Here is a 14,010-nt window from a genome sequence, read left to right as displayed (position 1 = left end):
ACAATTGTTTGAGATTCGGATTTGGCTGATGATGCTCTATAAGAGAGCGAAACATGTCCCATATGTAACTTTTTAACTAATGAAGTTATTTTAATGTAACAACATTATAATGTATTGAACAGGTGGATTCATAATAAAACTTTATTATTGTATACTAACAGATTTCAATACGGATTAAAACATGAGATTAGTCACTTGCAATGAAATAGCCAACCAGGCTAATACAAACAAAAAGAATAGATATCTGAATCTCAAAATCAAAATCAGTAAGATATCCAAAGATATTTGGTTCTTGAAAGAATGTTTGAAATGTAAATTAGTACCTAGGTTTTTAAAATCTATACAAAGAAAAAACGTATCTAATTCAAAGGTAGCAGATACTCAAAACAAAATAAATGAGATCTGGCTGAAAAGTGAAATTAAAGCTCTATATAGGAAGAAATCATTTTTGAACTTGCAATTATATCGTACACACTTGGTAATTGCACAAGAATTATCTCCTTTAGAATGGAAATCTATCCAAAATCATATAACAGAGAAACTTGCAGACATTTTAGACAAGAAACAAAAAACCCTAGATAAAAAACTTACACTCTTAAAAGAAAACAAACCAAATCATAACAAATCTAACAATAGAGCAAATAATCCTAATTCTAACCTTAAAAACATTCCCACCACTATCAATCTCTCAAACACAAACTTTACTGATAATGAGATGAACCTATTAGATAAAGGTTCAAAATTTAATTGGCCTAACTCTCAAAAAGTAGAAGACGTAATCAATGTAGTAGCAGAAGTTGAATCAAACTTGAATAAATTAACACCAGATATACAAAACGACATTAGATTTGAAGTTAAAAAGAAGCTACCGGCTTTCGTAAGGGAAATAAACAAAAGTTCTAATTCCACTCTCATAACAGAAATAATGACACTAAAAACAAAACTAAACAAAAATAATGTAATTGTTACCAAAGCAGACAAAGGTGAAACCACAGTCCTCTTAAATAAAAATGACTACATTGAAAAAACAGAAGAATTCTTTTCAGACAAAACCTACACTCTCGTAAACCAGGATCCCATAAATAAGATTCAACGGAATCTAAAAATTATCCTCAAGAATTCTACTTTTTTGTTTAATGAACAAGAACACCAAAAAATGATAAATATGAATCCAAAGTTACCAACAGCTAGGGCATTGCCCAAATTACATAAACCCAACGTACCCATACGTCCTATAATAAACAGTAGAAATAGTCCCACGTATAAAACATCCAAATTTATACACTATTTCCTCAAAAGACATTACAAATTTAACAACGAATCAACAATCAAAAATTCAATAGAATTTTGTAATAAACTAAGAAAATTCAATTTACAACCACAACATAAAATGGTTTCATTCGACGTAACCAACATGTATCCAAATATACTGGTTAAAGAAACCATCAATATCATCAAACACAATCTTCTTACATACAGCAAATTAAGTAGATGTGAAATAGACGAATTCGTAAACCTACTGAAATTTGTATTAAACAATAATTACTTCACATTTAATAAAAAGATTTACCACCAAACATGCCTAGCAATGGGAGACCCCACGTCGGGCATACTGGCAGACATATATATGGATCATTTGGAGCAAAACAAAATAAACACAAAAATAAATGGACTTTGCCTTTGGATCAGGTATGTAGACGACACCTTTGTCATAATAGATAGCCAAAAAAATGATAGTGAAAAAATCCTAAGTTTCTTAAATAATATTGACCCAAATATAAAATTCACGAAAGAAGATGAAACTAACAACTCAATAAACTTCCTGGATATTAATGTAACACGAATAAGAGATAGTTTTGAATTTCAAATATTTAGAAAACCATCATATGCCCCTCTAACGATAAAAAATGATTCTCTTCACCCAAAATCACATAAACAGGCGGCTTTTTACAGTTTAGTTTATAGAGCTTTCAAAATCCCCCTTTCAGAGAGTAACTTAAAAAAGGAACTCAATTTTATAAAAGATCTGGCCTCAATTAATGGATATAAAATAAATACAGTCAATCGGATCATCAATAAAGTAAAACAAAAGTTAGTAACTAATCTTACTCCCGAAAAAACTAAGCAGTCCAAATTCGCAACATTTACATTCACCAATCCAGCCATTTTTCAAATAACTAATCCTATCAAAAAACGAGATGTAAATGTAGCATTCAAAACACAAAATACAAACAGAAACATTTTTTTCAACCACAATAGTATAAATTCCAACAAGAACCCTTATCTAAGCTCTGGCATCTATAGATTAACATGTGTAGAATGTAAATGTTCATATGTTGGCCAAACTGGCCGTAACTTTCTCACAAGATACTTAGAACACGTTAATGCTACAAAGCACAACAAACATTCTGCGATGAGTGCTCACATGAGAGAGTCAGGCCACCAATTTACAACCATAGAGAAAGACCTAAAAATCATAAAGAAGATAGAAAAAGGTAAACTAATGACAGAATTAGAAAATATTTATATCCACTTAGACCAGTATTTCAATAAGGAAAAAAATTTAAATGACGAAATTGAAATAAGAAATCCGTTGCACGAACAATTACCGAAACTCTTAAAGACGCTTAATCTAGAAAAAAGTAATTTTGCCAAAGTTTTCATTCCCAAAATAACTAATAATCATCCAACATTAAAAAACTCAACCCCTCCCTGCGCTCCTACTAGACATTCCCCTTCCAAAACCACACCCACAAACATTTCTCCTCCTACCCCTACTCCCTCCCCTCAACCCCCACCACCTCACTCTTACAACACAAGGAGTAGACACAGAACAGACAGTCACCACATAACCTCGGACAACACCAAACCGACAAACAGCAATTGGAGGGGTAAGTGAAGTTTCTAGAAACACACTCTTAACTAGCAACACAAATTCCGATTACTTACAAGATTCCTTTTCTTGTTACAGACATTCAACAAGATAAACCAAGCAGCAGCTTTCAATACAAACGTTGATTTACGTCCCTTTCAATCATCTGTATAAAATCCATTAGTTCAACGAACGGTCATTGACAACTATAAGAACATATCTTTCCAACAGCATTCGCCGAGGTCACATGACAAGCATTTAAATTTCTTGAAGACCAACATTTATCCTGTTATAAGTTCAATCATCAAATTTGACGATAAATTTTGAATCTTTATAGACTCTTATCCACAAGGGATAAATAACTTTTTTACCAGATCTCATTACTAAGAAGATCCACAAATTGGCTCCTAAGATTGATCTTCACATCTTTCTAGGATTTTGGACATGATATATATATTATTTATTTTATATTTTAGTACTCTCTTTTCCATAATTTTAATGTATGTTCCTATTAAGCACATGTAATTGAGCCATGTATACAAGGATTTTATATTTTATGATTTTTGAATAGAATAAGTTTTAAGTTTGTCAAAAGTGTTCTAATGGTTCTTAAGTCTTTGTTACGTAAATAACAATTGTTTGAGATTCGGATTTGGCTGATGATGCTCTATAAGAGAGCGAAACATGTCCCATATGTAACTTTTTAACTAATGAAGTTATTTTAATGTAACAACATTATAATGTATTGAACAGGTGGATTCATAATAAAACTTTATTATTGTATACTAACAGATTTCAATACGGATTAAAACATGAGATTAGTCACTTGCAAAGAGGAGAGAGAGAAAAGAGAAGAGCAACAGAAATTAGACATAAATATACTGTAAGGTGAAGAGCTCTGAGTAATGGGAAAGTGAAATAAAGGACAATTCAAGACTAATTATGGAAATCATACTGAGGAGGTAATGGGTGTCTTCTATGAAAATGTTGAAAGAATGAAGAGAGATGAAAGAAAAGAAGAGAAAAAGAAAAGTGAGATTAAAAAAGCTTTTAGTTATGATGGAAAGTAAAGTGCATCATAAGGCAGTGTGACCTGGACTTGGATTATTATTTATTTAGCATATGGCTTTTAGTACTGAGTGAGTCTGAAAACTTGTTCAGCTTGCCTGGTCAAGATTTTCTATTTGACACCCATGGACGACCTGGAGTCTGGATGTGGGATGACAATGATGATGATGATGATGATGATGATAATGAGGTAGGGAGAGGGTGAGAACCAGTGTCAACACACAGCCTACTCCAGTCAAATAACATCAAGCATTCTCCTCAAGGCTTTAATGTCCCCATCTGCTGGAAGAATCACTATCAACACCACCATATGCACTCACTCCATCTGAACACTGCTGAGAGGTTTGGAATTAAACCCAGGCTTTTGACACACAATTTAGTGATTATAAATTGTATACTACTACCTCTCCTAACCTACTGGCCAACATTCTGGTAGTGAATTTTTTTCCCACCAATGGGACTCAAATCGGCTAACCACAGTGTTAGACCATATAGACTTGGCACCTTAACAATCGTGGCCACCAGGCTAGTTTGGACGGGAATGTGGTGATGGAAGAGGAGTGGAGAAAAGACAAAAATAAAATGGGAAGGAACTTAAGTACTATATTACAATCAGTATGGTCTCCTATGTTTTATCTAGTAAATAGGTTAGAGAAAATGAATGTACACTTATAACACTAGTCAACAGCCATTTTGCATCTGCGATGTGATACATCAACTAGTATGTATTTTGGTGTGTAGAATCCGAATATACCTTTCAAAATGTTCTAGCACGTACCTTTTTCGAGTTTTTAAAGGTTTTTTATTTTATTTTTTGTATTCAGTATTTTACTTTTTGCTGTTCTTGTTTTGATATTTAAACTGCTTGTTTTTGATTTGCAGAGGAGAGCTAGAAGATCTACAAATTGTCAGTAAATGGTTGGTGTGGTAATCCAGTGGTGTGAAAGAGATCCTCAGCGAGTTGTTTCCTGTGAAAGAAAGTGCAAACTTTTTGTGTTTAAAACTTACACTAAGAAAAATGGCAACTAGTAAATCTCGTTGCTCTCTAAACCACCCCGACAACTTTTGTTATGTGTGTGGGAAATTCACTCCAAAAGCCCAACGAAAACCAATCACTGATTTGGTTAAGAAGGCATATAAACTGTATTTTGATTGTCCTGTTGGTGATTAAGATAAAAATTTTACACTTCATATTGCCTGCATAACCTGTACTACAACCTTAACCGAGTGGTTGAAAGGAAAACGCCAAGCCATGCCATTCGCTGTTCCGATGGTGTGGTGCAAGCCTAAAGACCCTTATTCAGACTGTTACTTCTGTCTTACAAATATTTTGGGACATTCAAGCAAAACTAGACATAAAATAAAGTATCCAAATGTATCTTCAGTGCATTTGCCTGTGCCCCATGATGAGGGGTTGCCTGTTCCTGTCTGTAACTTGAAAGCCACGGAACCAGACACCATGTCAAGTGAATCAGAAGTATTGAACATATAGAAGAGTACTGCCCTCAATGTCATGACACTTCACCTCAGCTCTTTAATCAAGAGGAATTGAACGATTTGATTCCCGATTCAAAACTTTTGAAATAGCAAGCTGAACTCTTGGGGTCGAGACTGCAACAATGGAATCTTCTAGCTCCAGGGACAAAAACTTCCTGTTTCAAATCAAGAGGTACTTCCTTCGCTCAATATTTTGATATACAGAATTCAATGTGTGTATGTAGAGATGTCAATGGTCTGATGATGCAGCTAGGTGTACAACATAATCTACAGGAGTGGCGACTATTTATCAACTCCAGTAAAACCAACTTGAAAGCAGTACTACTGCATAATGGCAATGCATTTCCATTGGTACCTTCGGCTTATGCAGTAGACATGAAAGAAACTTATGAAACCATGGCTTTGCTGCTAGAGGCAATCAAATATAAGGATCATGAATGGCAGCTTTGCTGTGATTTAAAAGTTGTTGCCCTCCTTACAGGTTTACAGGCTGGATTCACGAAATACTGCTGCTTTTTGTGCCTTTGGGACAGCTGTGACACCAAGAACCACTATACAGTCAAGGAATGGTCTGTAAGGAAGTCATATGTTCCTGGAAACGTAAATGTGAACAATACCCCATTGGTTGGGCCCGATAAAATAATTTTGCCTCCCCTTCATATCAACTTGAGCCTTATCAAGAACTTTGTAAAAGCTCTGGATAAAGAAGGTGAGGCCTTCAATCACTTAAAAGAAAAGTTTCCCAAATTAAGTGAGGCAAAGCTGAAAGAGGGTATATTTGTTGGACCACAAATAAGAAAATTGCTGAGAGATCCAACCTTTGATACTAAACACAGATATCCAATTAGCTGCTTGGTCTTCTTTTAAAGCAATCGTGAAGGGCTTTTTGGGTAACAGAAAAGACAAAAATTATGTTACCATTGTGAATGATCTGTTGGACAACTATAAGAACATGGGGTGTAGAATGTCGCTTAAAATTCACTTTTTACATTCTCACCTTGATTTCTTCCTAGAATATTTGGGAGCCGTAAGCAATGAGCATAGTGAATGCTTTCACCAAAACATTCTTACCATGGAACACCGTTACCAAGGCCACTGGAACCCTTTGATGATGGGTGACTACTGCTGGGGTCTTGTTAAAGAGAGTGATGAAACGGCAAACAAAAGAAGAGCTCGATCGTCGCATTTTTCAGAAACCAAACACGATTAAAGGTGAAAATATCTTCTGAACTAATTTTGACCTTTTACTGGCATCATGCCCATATATACATACAAAACAGTATTAATATCAAATGTTCTGAATGTGTATTTTTGTTTGACTTAATTGGGTCAATTTTTGCTATTACCATCTTTTATTCTGCTGTATATCTAGGAAATGTGATGTCATAGAGAAAAACTGATTTTACCAGTGTATTCAGCACACCAAAATTAGGTAAATCCACCCATTTACAAACCAGATGCAAAAAAAGTTTAAATTTGTTAACTAGTGATAATTAATCTTTCATACTTACATTTGCTGCATTTACTGAAGCCACAATCTTCTCAACTTCATTTTTAACTTGGAATGATATTTCCAATGAGCTCTTATGTTCTTGGTAATGATGGATAGAAACACAAAGTTTACGTGAATGTAGATCGAATGCTGGGCTTTTAATACTGCCATTTTGATCTGTCAATTTCATTACATTAGTACCTGAAATAATATTCATACTAGAAATAGAAAATCTTTCTATCAAAACCACCAGATAATACCACCTGTAATCATAAATTGGAAAAAAATAATCATTTTAACAATGCTAGAAATGCACTCAGCACAAAAATTTGGGGATCTCGACATATGGATTTGTGAAAAGAAATACATGTTGGTGAAGGAACTGCATGCTTTATTTAATTAGCAACAATAAAACCATCGCCATTGCATTTAACCATTCACCACAATTCACAACACAACAGATGAACTACCACAATCACAATGTAAAGTTCTTGCTGAACAGTCTGTATACCCGAGCGATAGTTGCACCTCTCCTAGCTTCAATTACAGCTGCACACATGCGTGGCATGCTGCGTATGTAACGTCGGATGACTGCCTGTGGAATGGCGTCCCACTGCTCAACCAGTGATTCACTGAGGTCATGTACTGTTTGTGGAGCATTTTCGCACTGCCGAACCATCTCTGCAATACATCTCATAAGTGCTCCAGTGGATTTAGGTCGGGGCTCCTTGCAGGCCACTCCATCACAGAGATGTGCGATCGCTGGAGACGATCTCTGGTGTCTCATGCAGTATGGGCTGTCGCAATGTGATGCATCAGCAAGAAATCAGGCCCTACACCAAGAGCAGCAGGAACAATATGGTCGTTCACGATGTCCCTAATGTACACCGCAGCATTCAAATGGCCAGGTACAACCACAAGATCTGTATGATTATCAATCATGATCCCTACCCACACCATGACCGATCCACCACCATGTCTGTCCACTTCCTGCATAAGACCTCCAACAAATCACTGTCCTAGTTGTCTCCACACACGTTTACGGTCATCTGGCCCTTTTTTTTTTTGCTAGTTGTTTTACGTCGCACTGACACAGATAGGTCTTATGGCGACGATGGGACAGGAAAGGGCTAGGAGTGGGAAGGAAGCGGCCGTGGCCTTAATTAAGGTACAGCCCCAGCATTTACCTGGTGTGAAAATGAGAAACCACGGAAAACCATCTTCAGGGCTGCCGACAGTGGGGTTCGAACCTACTATCTCCCGAGTACTGGATACTGGCCGCACTTAAGCGACTGCAGCTATCGAGCTCGGTTCTGGTCCATTTAAGGTTAACCTGGACTCATCTGTAAACGTTACCTGACGCCAGTGTCTCAGTCACCAGTGATGATGTTCTCTGGCAAATGCAAGACAAGCTCTGCGGTGTTCCCTAGTGAGGGGGATTACACGAGCAGTTTTCTAGAGCGTATGTTATCCTCTCTTGATCAATTGCGTATGGTCTGAACACACAGCTGAACATCAGAGGCTCTTGTAAGGTCGCTTTGCAGTTCCCTGGCACTGCGGGAGGGCCGGCATAACGCTGATAACTGTAGGAATCTGTCTTGTTGAACAGTACTTTTTGTTTGCGACCTTGTCCACGGCATCTAACATACCCTCCTGTTTCTGCATTATGATGCCAGAGCCTGTGCACAACAGATGGAGACACTCTGAGGTCGTTAGCCACATACTGCATTGTCCTCCCTTCCTGACGTAGGGCAACATCGGGACACGTCCGCTTCACTTAGGTGCCTCGTGCTGTCTCATACTCAAATAATGCGTATTAACATCACCAACATTTTTCTTGCTTTCTGTTAACATTGGGCCTTCATCATTACAGGGTTGTATTGAACTGAGAGGCTATGCCCACTTAACAACATCAGGGCAAATAATCACAGTTCCAACCAATAGATATACAACATAAGAACTACGTTTCCACACATTCATAAACTTCAGAAGACAGCACAGTTTAGCAATTTAATGAACACAACGAGTTTTTTATCCAATAAATGGCTAGCAATGCATCTGTGAATTGAACATTTTAGCATTATAGGACTTGATTCAGCTCTAATTTTTCAATTTGAAGATTGTATTTGAACTCGATTTTTTACGAGTGTATAGAATAATAGCCATCACAGAATATTGAAGACAACTCATCACTCAGAGATGAGATTTTACATTTTTGACTCACAAGGGTTATCTTGTAGTAAATTAAGAGTTTTTAAACTTAACATTCGATAGATATTCTTGATTTAATATGCAGCTGATGATGGTGCCTAAATGAGCGCTGAAACTAGTTCTGCAATAAAATATATGTTGTAAAAAACCATCTAACAACAGTGTATTTGTACTGAACAAGGTGGAACCTACAAGATTTTTATTTCAATTGTGATCTCAGTTCAATACGGGCAAATAAGATGAAGTTCCTCACATTTAATCACCAATAGTGGCGAGAGTGGTTCGTGTACTGTGGACTACTTTGTATTGAAACCCGACGGAGCTGAAAGCATGTTTATGTTAAATCTGTATAAACCTGTACATATTTCATGCTCCATGACATGTCAAACATTTGTTCCCCTAATTTTTGTGCTGAGTGTAACTTCACCGAATAGCTTTCCATTCTGTGCAATATTCTTTATTGAACTGAGATGGCACAGGTGTAGCACCTTATTCGCACCAGGCATTTTCTTGAGAGGAAAATAAAAGACAAACAGTACAGCAAGTACAACAATTATCAGAAGATGGAATAGTACAAAAATTTGTTAAAGAAGTAAGTTGAAAACAGCCAAAGGGTCACCGTAAAAGCTTAAAATAATTTTTCCCAGGTAGCTTCATTAAATAAGGTAACAAGAGCTCACATGGAGAAACTTTATTTTACAGACAGATATAACGATAGTACACATAATCACCATTCTAGTTCAAACACTTGTTCCAATGTTACACTAAGGCATCAATGCCAGCATGGAAAAAATCTGTGTCTTATCTCCAAAGCCACTTAATGATGGCATGCTGAACGACCATATCATCGTTGAATCACCACCCACATGATTGTTGAAAGGTGCAAGGAGATCGAAATAATTGGATGCCAGGTCGGGCCTGCACCATAACAATTCACACGTGCCATGAGCTGTGTCTGGCCTGGCATTGTCATACAGCAACATGATGCCTGTTGAAACACAGGTAGTTTTCTGCAAATTGCTACCAGAAAACGCTCCAGTGTGTCGCAGTAACTGGCAGCATTCACTGTTGCTCCCCCAGAGAAGAAATTAACCATCTGTGCCATCCTCCCTACAGCCTTGACCTAACTAGCACCCAGTGATTCTCATCTCTTCGAACCATTGAAGAAGCATCCGGATGGTAAGTGATCCAATGATAGTATGGTCATTCCGCATGCCGTCATGATGTGGATTCAGGGACAGGATACAGATTTCTTCAATGCCGGATTCTACACCCTGGGTTACTATTAGAACAAGTGCTTGGACAAGAACGGTGACTATGTTGAACAGTAATGCGTAACAGTACCTTTCTACTGTGTATCCTCATCCTGTAAAATAAAGTTCTTGTTACCTTACTTTTGAAGCAGATTTGTGGCAGATTTCACAATGATGACTGGAAGCAGTCAAAGACATATGAAATACTACCATTATGCAGAATAATATTCATCCAGGTGGGGAAAGAATTAAAAATGGAATAAATACAGGAATAAAGGTTTGCTCTGCATGTTTCTCCATATGACAAAACAGCATTAAGCAGGCCTTCTCTTTTCTTGTACAAAAATATAATTCTAAATTCACTGGCCTCAGGAAGTCATTTTTACCATTTATGCTAAGTTACCTCCTATGAGGTTACTGGGCTCCTCAATAATGACACAAAGGCTATATCTACAGTTATGTCCACATCCCAAGGGGGCAGCCCCAACCAACAGGCAAATCTTTCATTTAGTTCACCATTCATAGAGGCTAAATAATTATTTAAACAACACAAAGAAGATCTGGACAGATTTCACAATGATGACTGGAAGCAGTCAAAGGCATGTGAAATACTACTGGCATGTGGAATAATATTAGTCCAAGTAGGGAAAGAAGTAGAAATGGAAGAAGAACTGAAATGGGGCTAGTTAGTTACTTAGTTAGTGAATATAGAATATATAGGTATGAAACCATTCTTTTATATACTACTTTTTTTTTTTTTAAAGCAAATCCTCCACTTTATTTCATTTCAGATTATGAGGAGGCTCTTTTATTAATAGGAAAACAGCAATCAGCTTCAAGGTTCCTGAACTAACCGAATTCAAGAGACATTTTGTAAATTTAAAACAAACAACAATCACCTTGGAGGGAGTAAATTAAGAGAACAGCTAGTAATATTCAGAACAGTGACAAAAGAAAGTTATATTTTTTCAAAAAACTTTTTATCAGAAGACAAGCAGAATATTTTAGAGATAAAAGCGCTGGAAACATTTTTTACCAACATCTGATCAAATGAATAGAAATAGGTTTTTTTTTTTTAAATAGGCTAACTATAAGTAGACACATTTCCCTCTCATTTCACTACCCCATTCAACCATCCACATTGTTTTTAATTTATTTTAAATTTACATAGTATTTAAGAAAAACAAGGTACCTGTTTACGATGTTCTTAAAAAGATAAATACTTAGCTAATTCACCTAAGCAATATAAAACAGCTGAAGATGTTCTAAAAAGGAACGAAACATGTACTGTGTATGATTAATTGATTTGCTTAAATGCAAATATAAGTATCAAAAAGGTGGAAGACTTTTTATTGTTATTAAGTCTTTGAATAGGCATGCCATTTAGGCACCAGATGGATTAGGTGTAGCCTGGGCTACAATACTAGCCCACGTGAGCATTGCTGTTTCAGTGCTGACAATGGAGTAAAATAATATATTATTATTGGTCCACCTTTTCAATACAAAATGAAAATTACATAGGGACTAGTTTCGACCTAGTAATAGGTCATCATCAGCCTGAAGTAAATTAAAGCGTAAATATCGAAGAAAACATAAACAATGTAAACACAAGTACAGTCTTTTTAAAGGTTTATTATTTATGTTTTCTTCGATATTTACGCTTTAATTTACTTCAGGCTGATGATGACCTATTACTAGGTCGAAACTAGTCCCTATCTAATTTTCATTTTGTATTGAAAAGGTGGACCAATAATAATATATTATTTTACTCTATTGTAATCACAGTTCAATACGGATCTATCATTATGAAACTTATTTCTTTTAATTAAGTGCTGACAATGACCGAGATAAGGAAACGTCGCTGCACAGTGGCCAAGCAGATGACTTTCAAGTTAGTGAGTGGTTAGATGAAAGTAGTGGTAGTATTGTTAGTGACGATAGTGAACAGATATTTTTTTTTTGCTAGGGTCTTTACGTCGCACCGACACAGATAGGTCTTATGGCGACGATGGGATAGGAATGGCCTAGGAGTTGGAAGGAAGCGGCCGTGGCCTTATTTAAGGTACAGCCCCAGCATTTGCCTGGTGTGAAAATGGAAAACCACAAAAAACCATCTTCAGGGCTGCCGACAGTGGGATTCGAACCCCCTATCTCCCGGATGCAAGCTCACAGCCACGCGCCTCTACGTGCACGGCCAACTGCCCCGATAATGAACAGATATACTTACACACGAAATACACCGAACTGAATCTAAAGAAGGTACAAGCAGTGAGGAAGATACCCCGTCCAAGTGTCCAGCAACAAATGACGATGCAGGTACCAGCAGCAATAATTCCAGATGGTTCACTGTCAAGGACAATTTCAAGTGGATAAGGGATCATCCACGTACTAATGTGCATACAAGAGCCCATAATATTATCGTGCACTTTCCTGGCCCTAAGGGAATTGTTCGTACTGTGAAAACTGAACGTGAATGTTTAGAACTTTTTATAGATAGTAATATAATACAATTGATAACCACAGCGACAAATATTTATACAGGTGAAGTAAGGGACAAGTTTGAACGTGATTGTGACCCAAAATTTACCGATACTACAGAAATACATGCTTTGATAGTGTGTTAAAATTCCTTAAAATGCTCTTAGAAACTCGGACTGTTTTTTAACCTGATATTGTTTTTATTTATTTACCATGCAAATATGGTATAATGTAGGTATTTGGGTGTATATATATATATATATATATATATAAATAAATTTAGAAGCTGCAATTCTTTTATTTATGTTTCCATGGTAGATTTCACTTAGTATGAGATGCAATTAAATTTTACTTCAAGGGTTTTTATTTCCTCTTCTGAACAAAAGAAAAACCTACATATGGTTTTCAAATTTGGCTTAGAATATTTATATGTACTACTATTTAAGAAATTATTACCAAGTACCATTCAAAACCAAGATGACACTGTATAAATAATACTACACCCCTATCCTCACATACAGCCTGGAAACCGCTACATTAACAAGAAAGGACAACTCGAAACTCCAAGCAGCAGAAATGAAGTTCCTACGGACAATGATCCAGAAGACCAGGAAGGATAAAATCAGGAATTAAAAAGTCAGAGAAGATGTAGGATTAGAAGACTCCTTACTCCAGAAGATCCAAAAGGCAAGACTGAAGTGGTTTGGTCATGTGAAAAGAATGAGTGCCAATGGGTCTGCAAGAAAGGAGTATCAAAGAGAAATAAGGGGAAAGAGACCAGTGGGCAGACCTAGAGAAAAATAGACAGACTTAGTGAAGAAGGATGTAGAGGAGAGAGGACAGGATTGGGAGCGGATTGTGAACGAAGAATGGTTCATGGACCGAACAAAATGGAAGAGGCTTGCATACCACACCTGGGAAACTGGAGTTGGTCAATGATGATGATGATGATGATGATGATTACCAAAGAAACCTAAAAATAGTGCATACGAGTCATTCAGATTGAATTTCAGTTTGGGCTACATATGTTGCCCGCGCAAGTAATGTTGCGTCTATTCCTAGCGCAAGTGTCTGAGGGTTAAACATTGTGTATAAGGAGATTATAATACAGTATAATTCTGTAGTTATTACAGTCAATC

The 14,010-nt window shown here is 36.6% G+C and overlaps 1 protein-coding gene across 4 annotated transcripts in view; it reads right to left on the bottom strand.

Moving 5' to 3' along the window:
• The window catches only part of LOC136873850 (angiopoietin-1 receptor), a 540,166-nt gene that overhangs the window by 364,556 nt on the left and 161,600 nt on the right, over nt 1-14,010 (bottom strand). For all 4 annotated transcript variants that reach the window (XM_067147131.2, XM_067147132.2, XM_067147134.2 and 1 more), the window contains one exon: nt 6,949-7,130. In XM_067147131.2, coding sequence (XP_067003232.2) covers nt 6,949-7,130 — 182 coding nt within the window. The remainder of the gene's footprint in view (nt 1-6,948; nt 7,131-14,010) is intronic.

Source organism: Anabrus simplex, chromosome 5, assembly GCF_040414725.1.
Source record: "Anabrus simplex isolate iqAnaSimp1 chromosome 5, ASM4041472v1, whole genome shotgun sequence".
NCBI lineage: Eukaryota > Metazoa > Arthropoda > Insecta > Orthoptera > Tettigoniidae > Anabrus > Anabrus simplex.
This window is presented reverse-complemented; position numbering and strand designations above follow the sequence as displayed.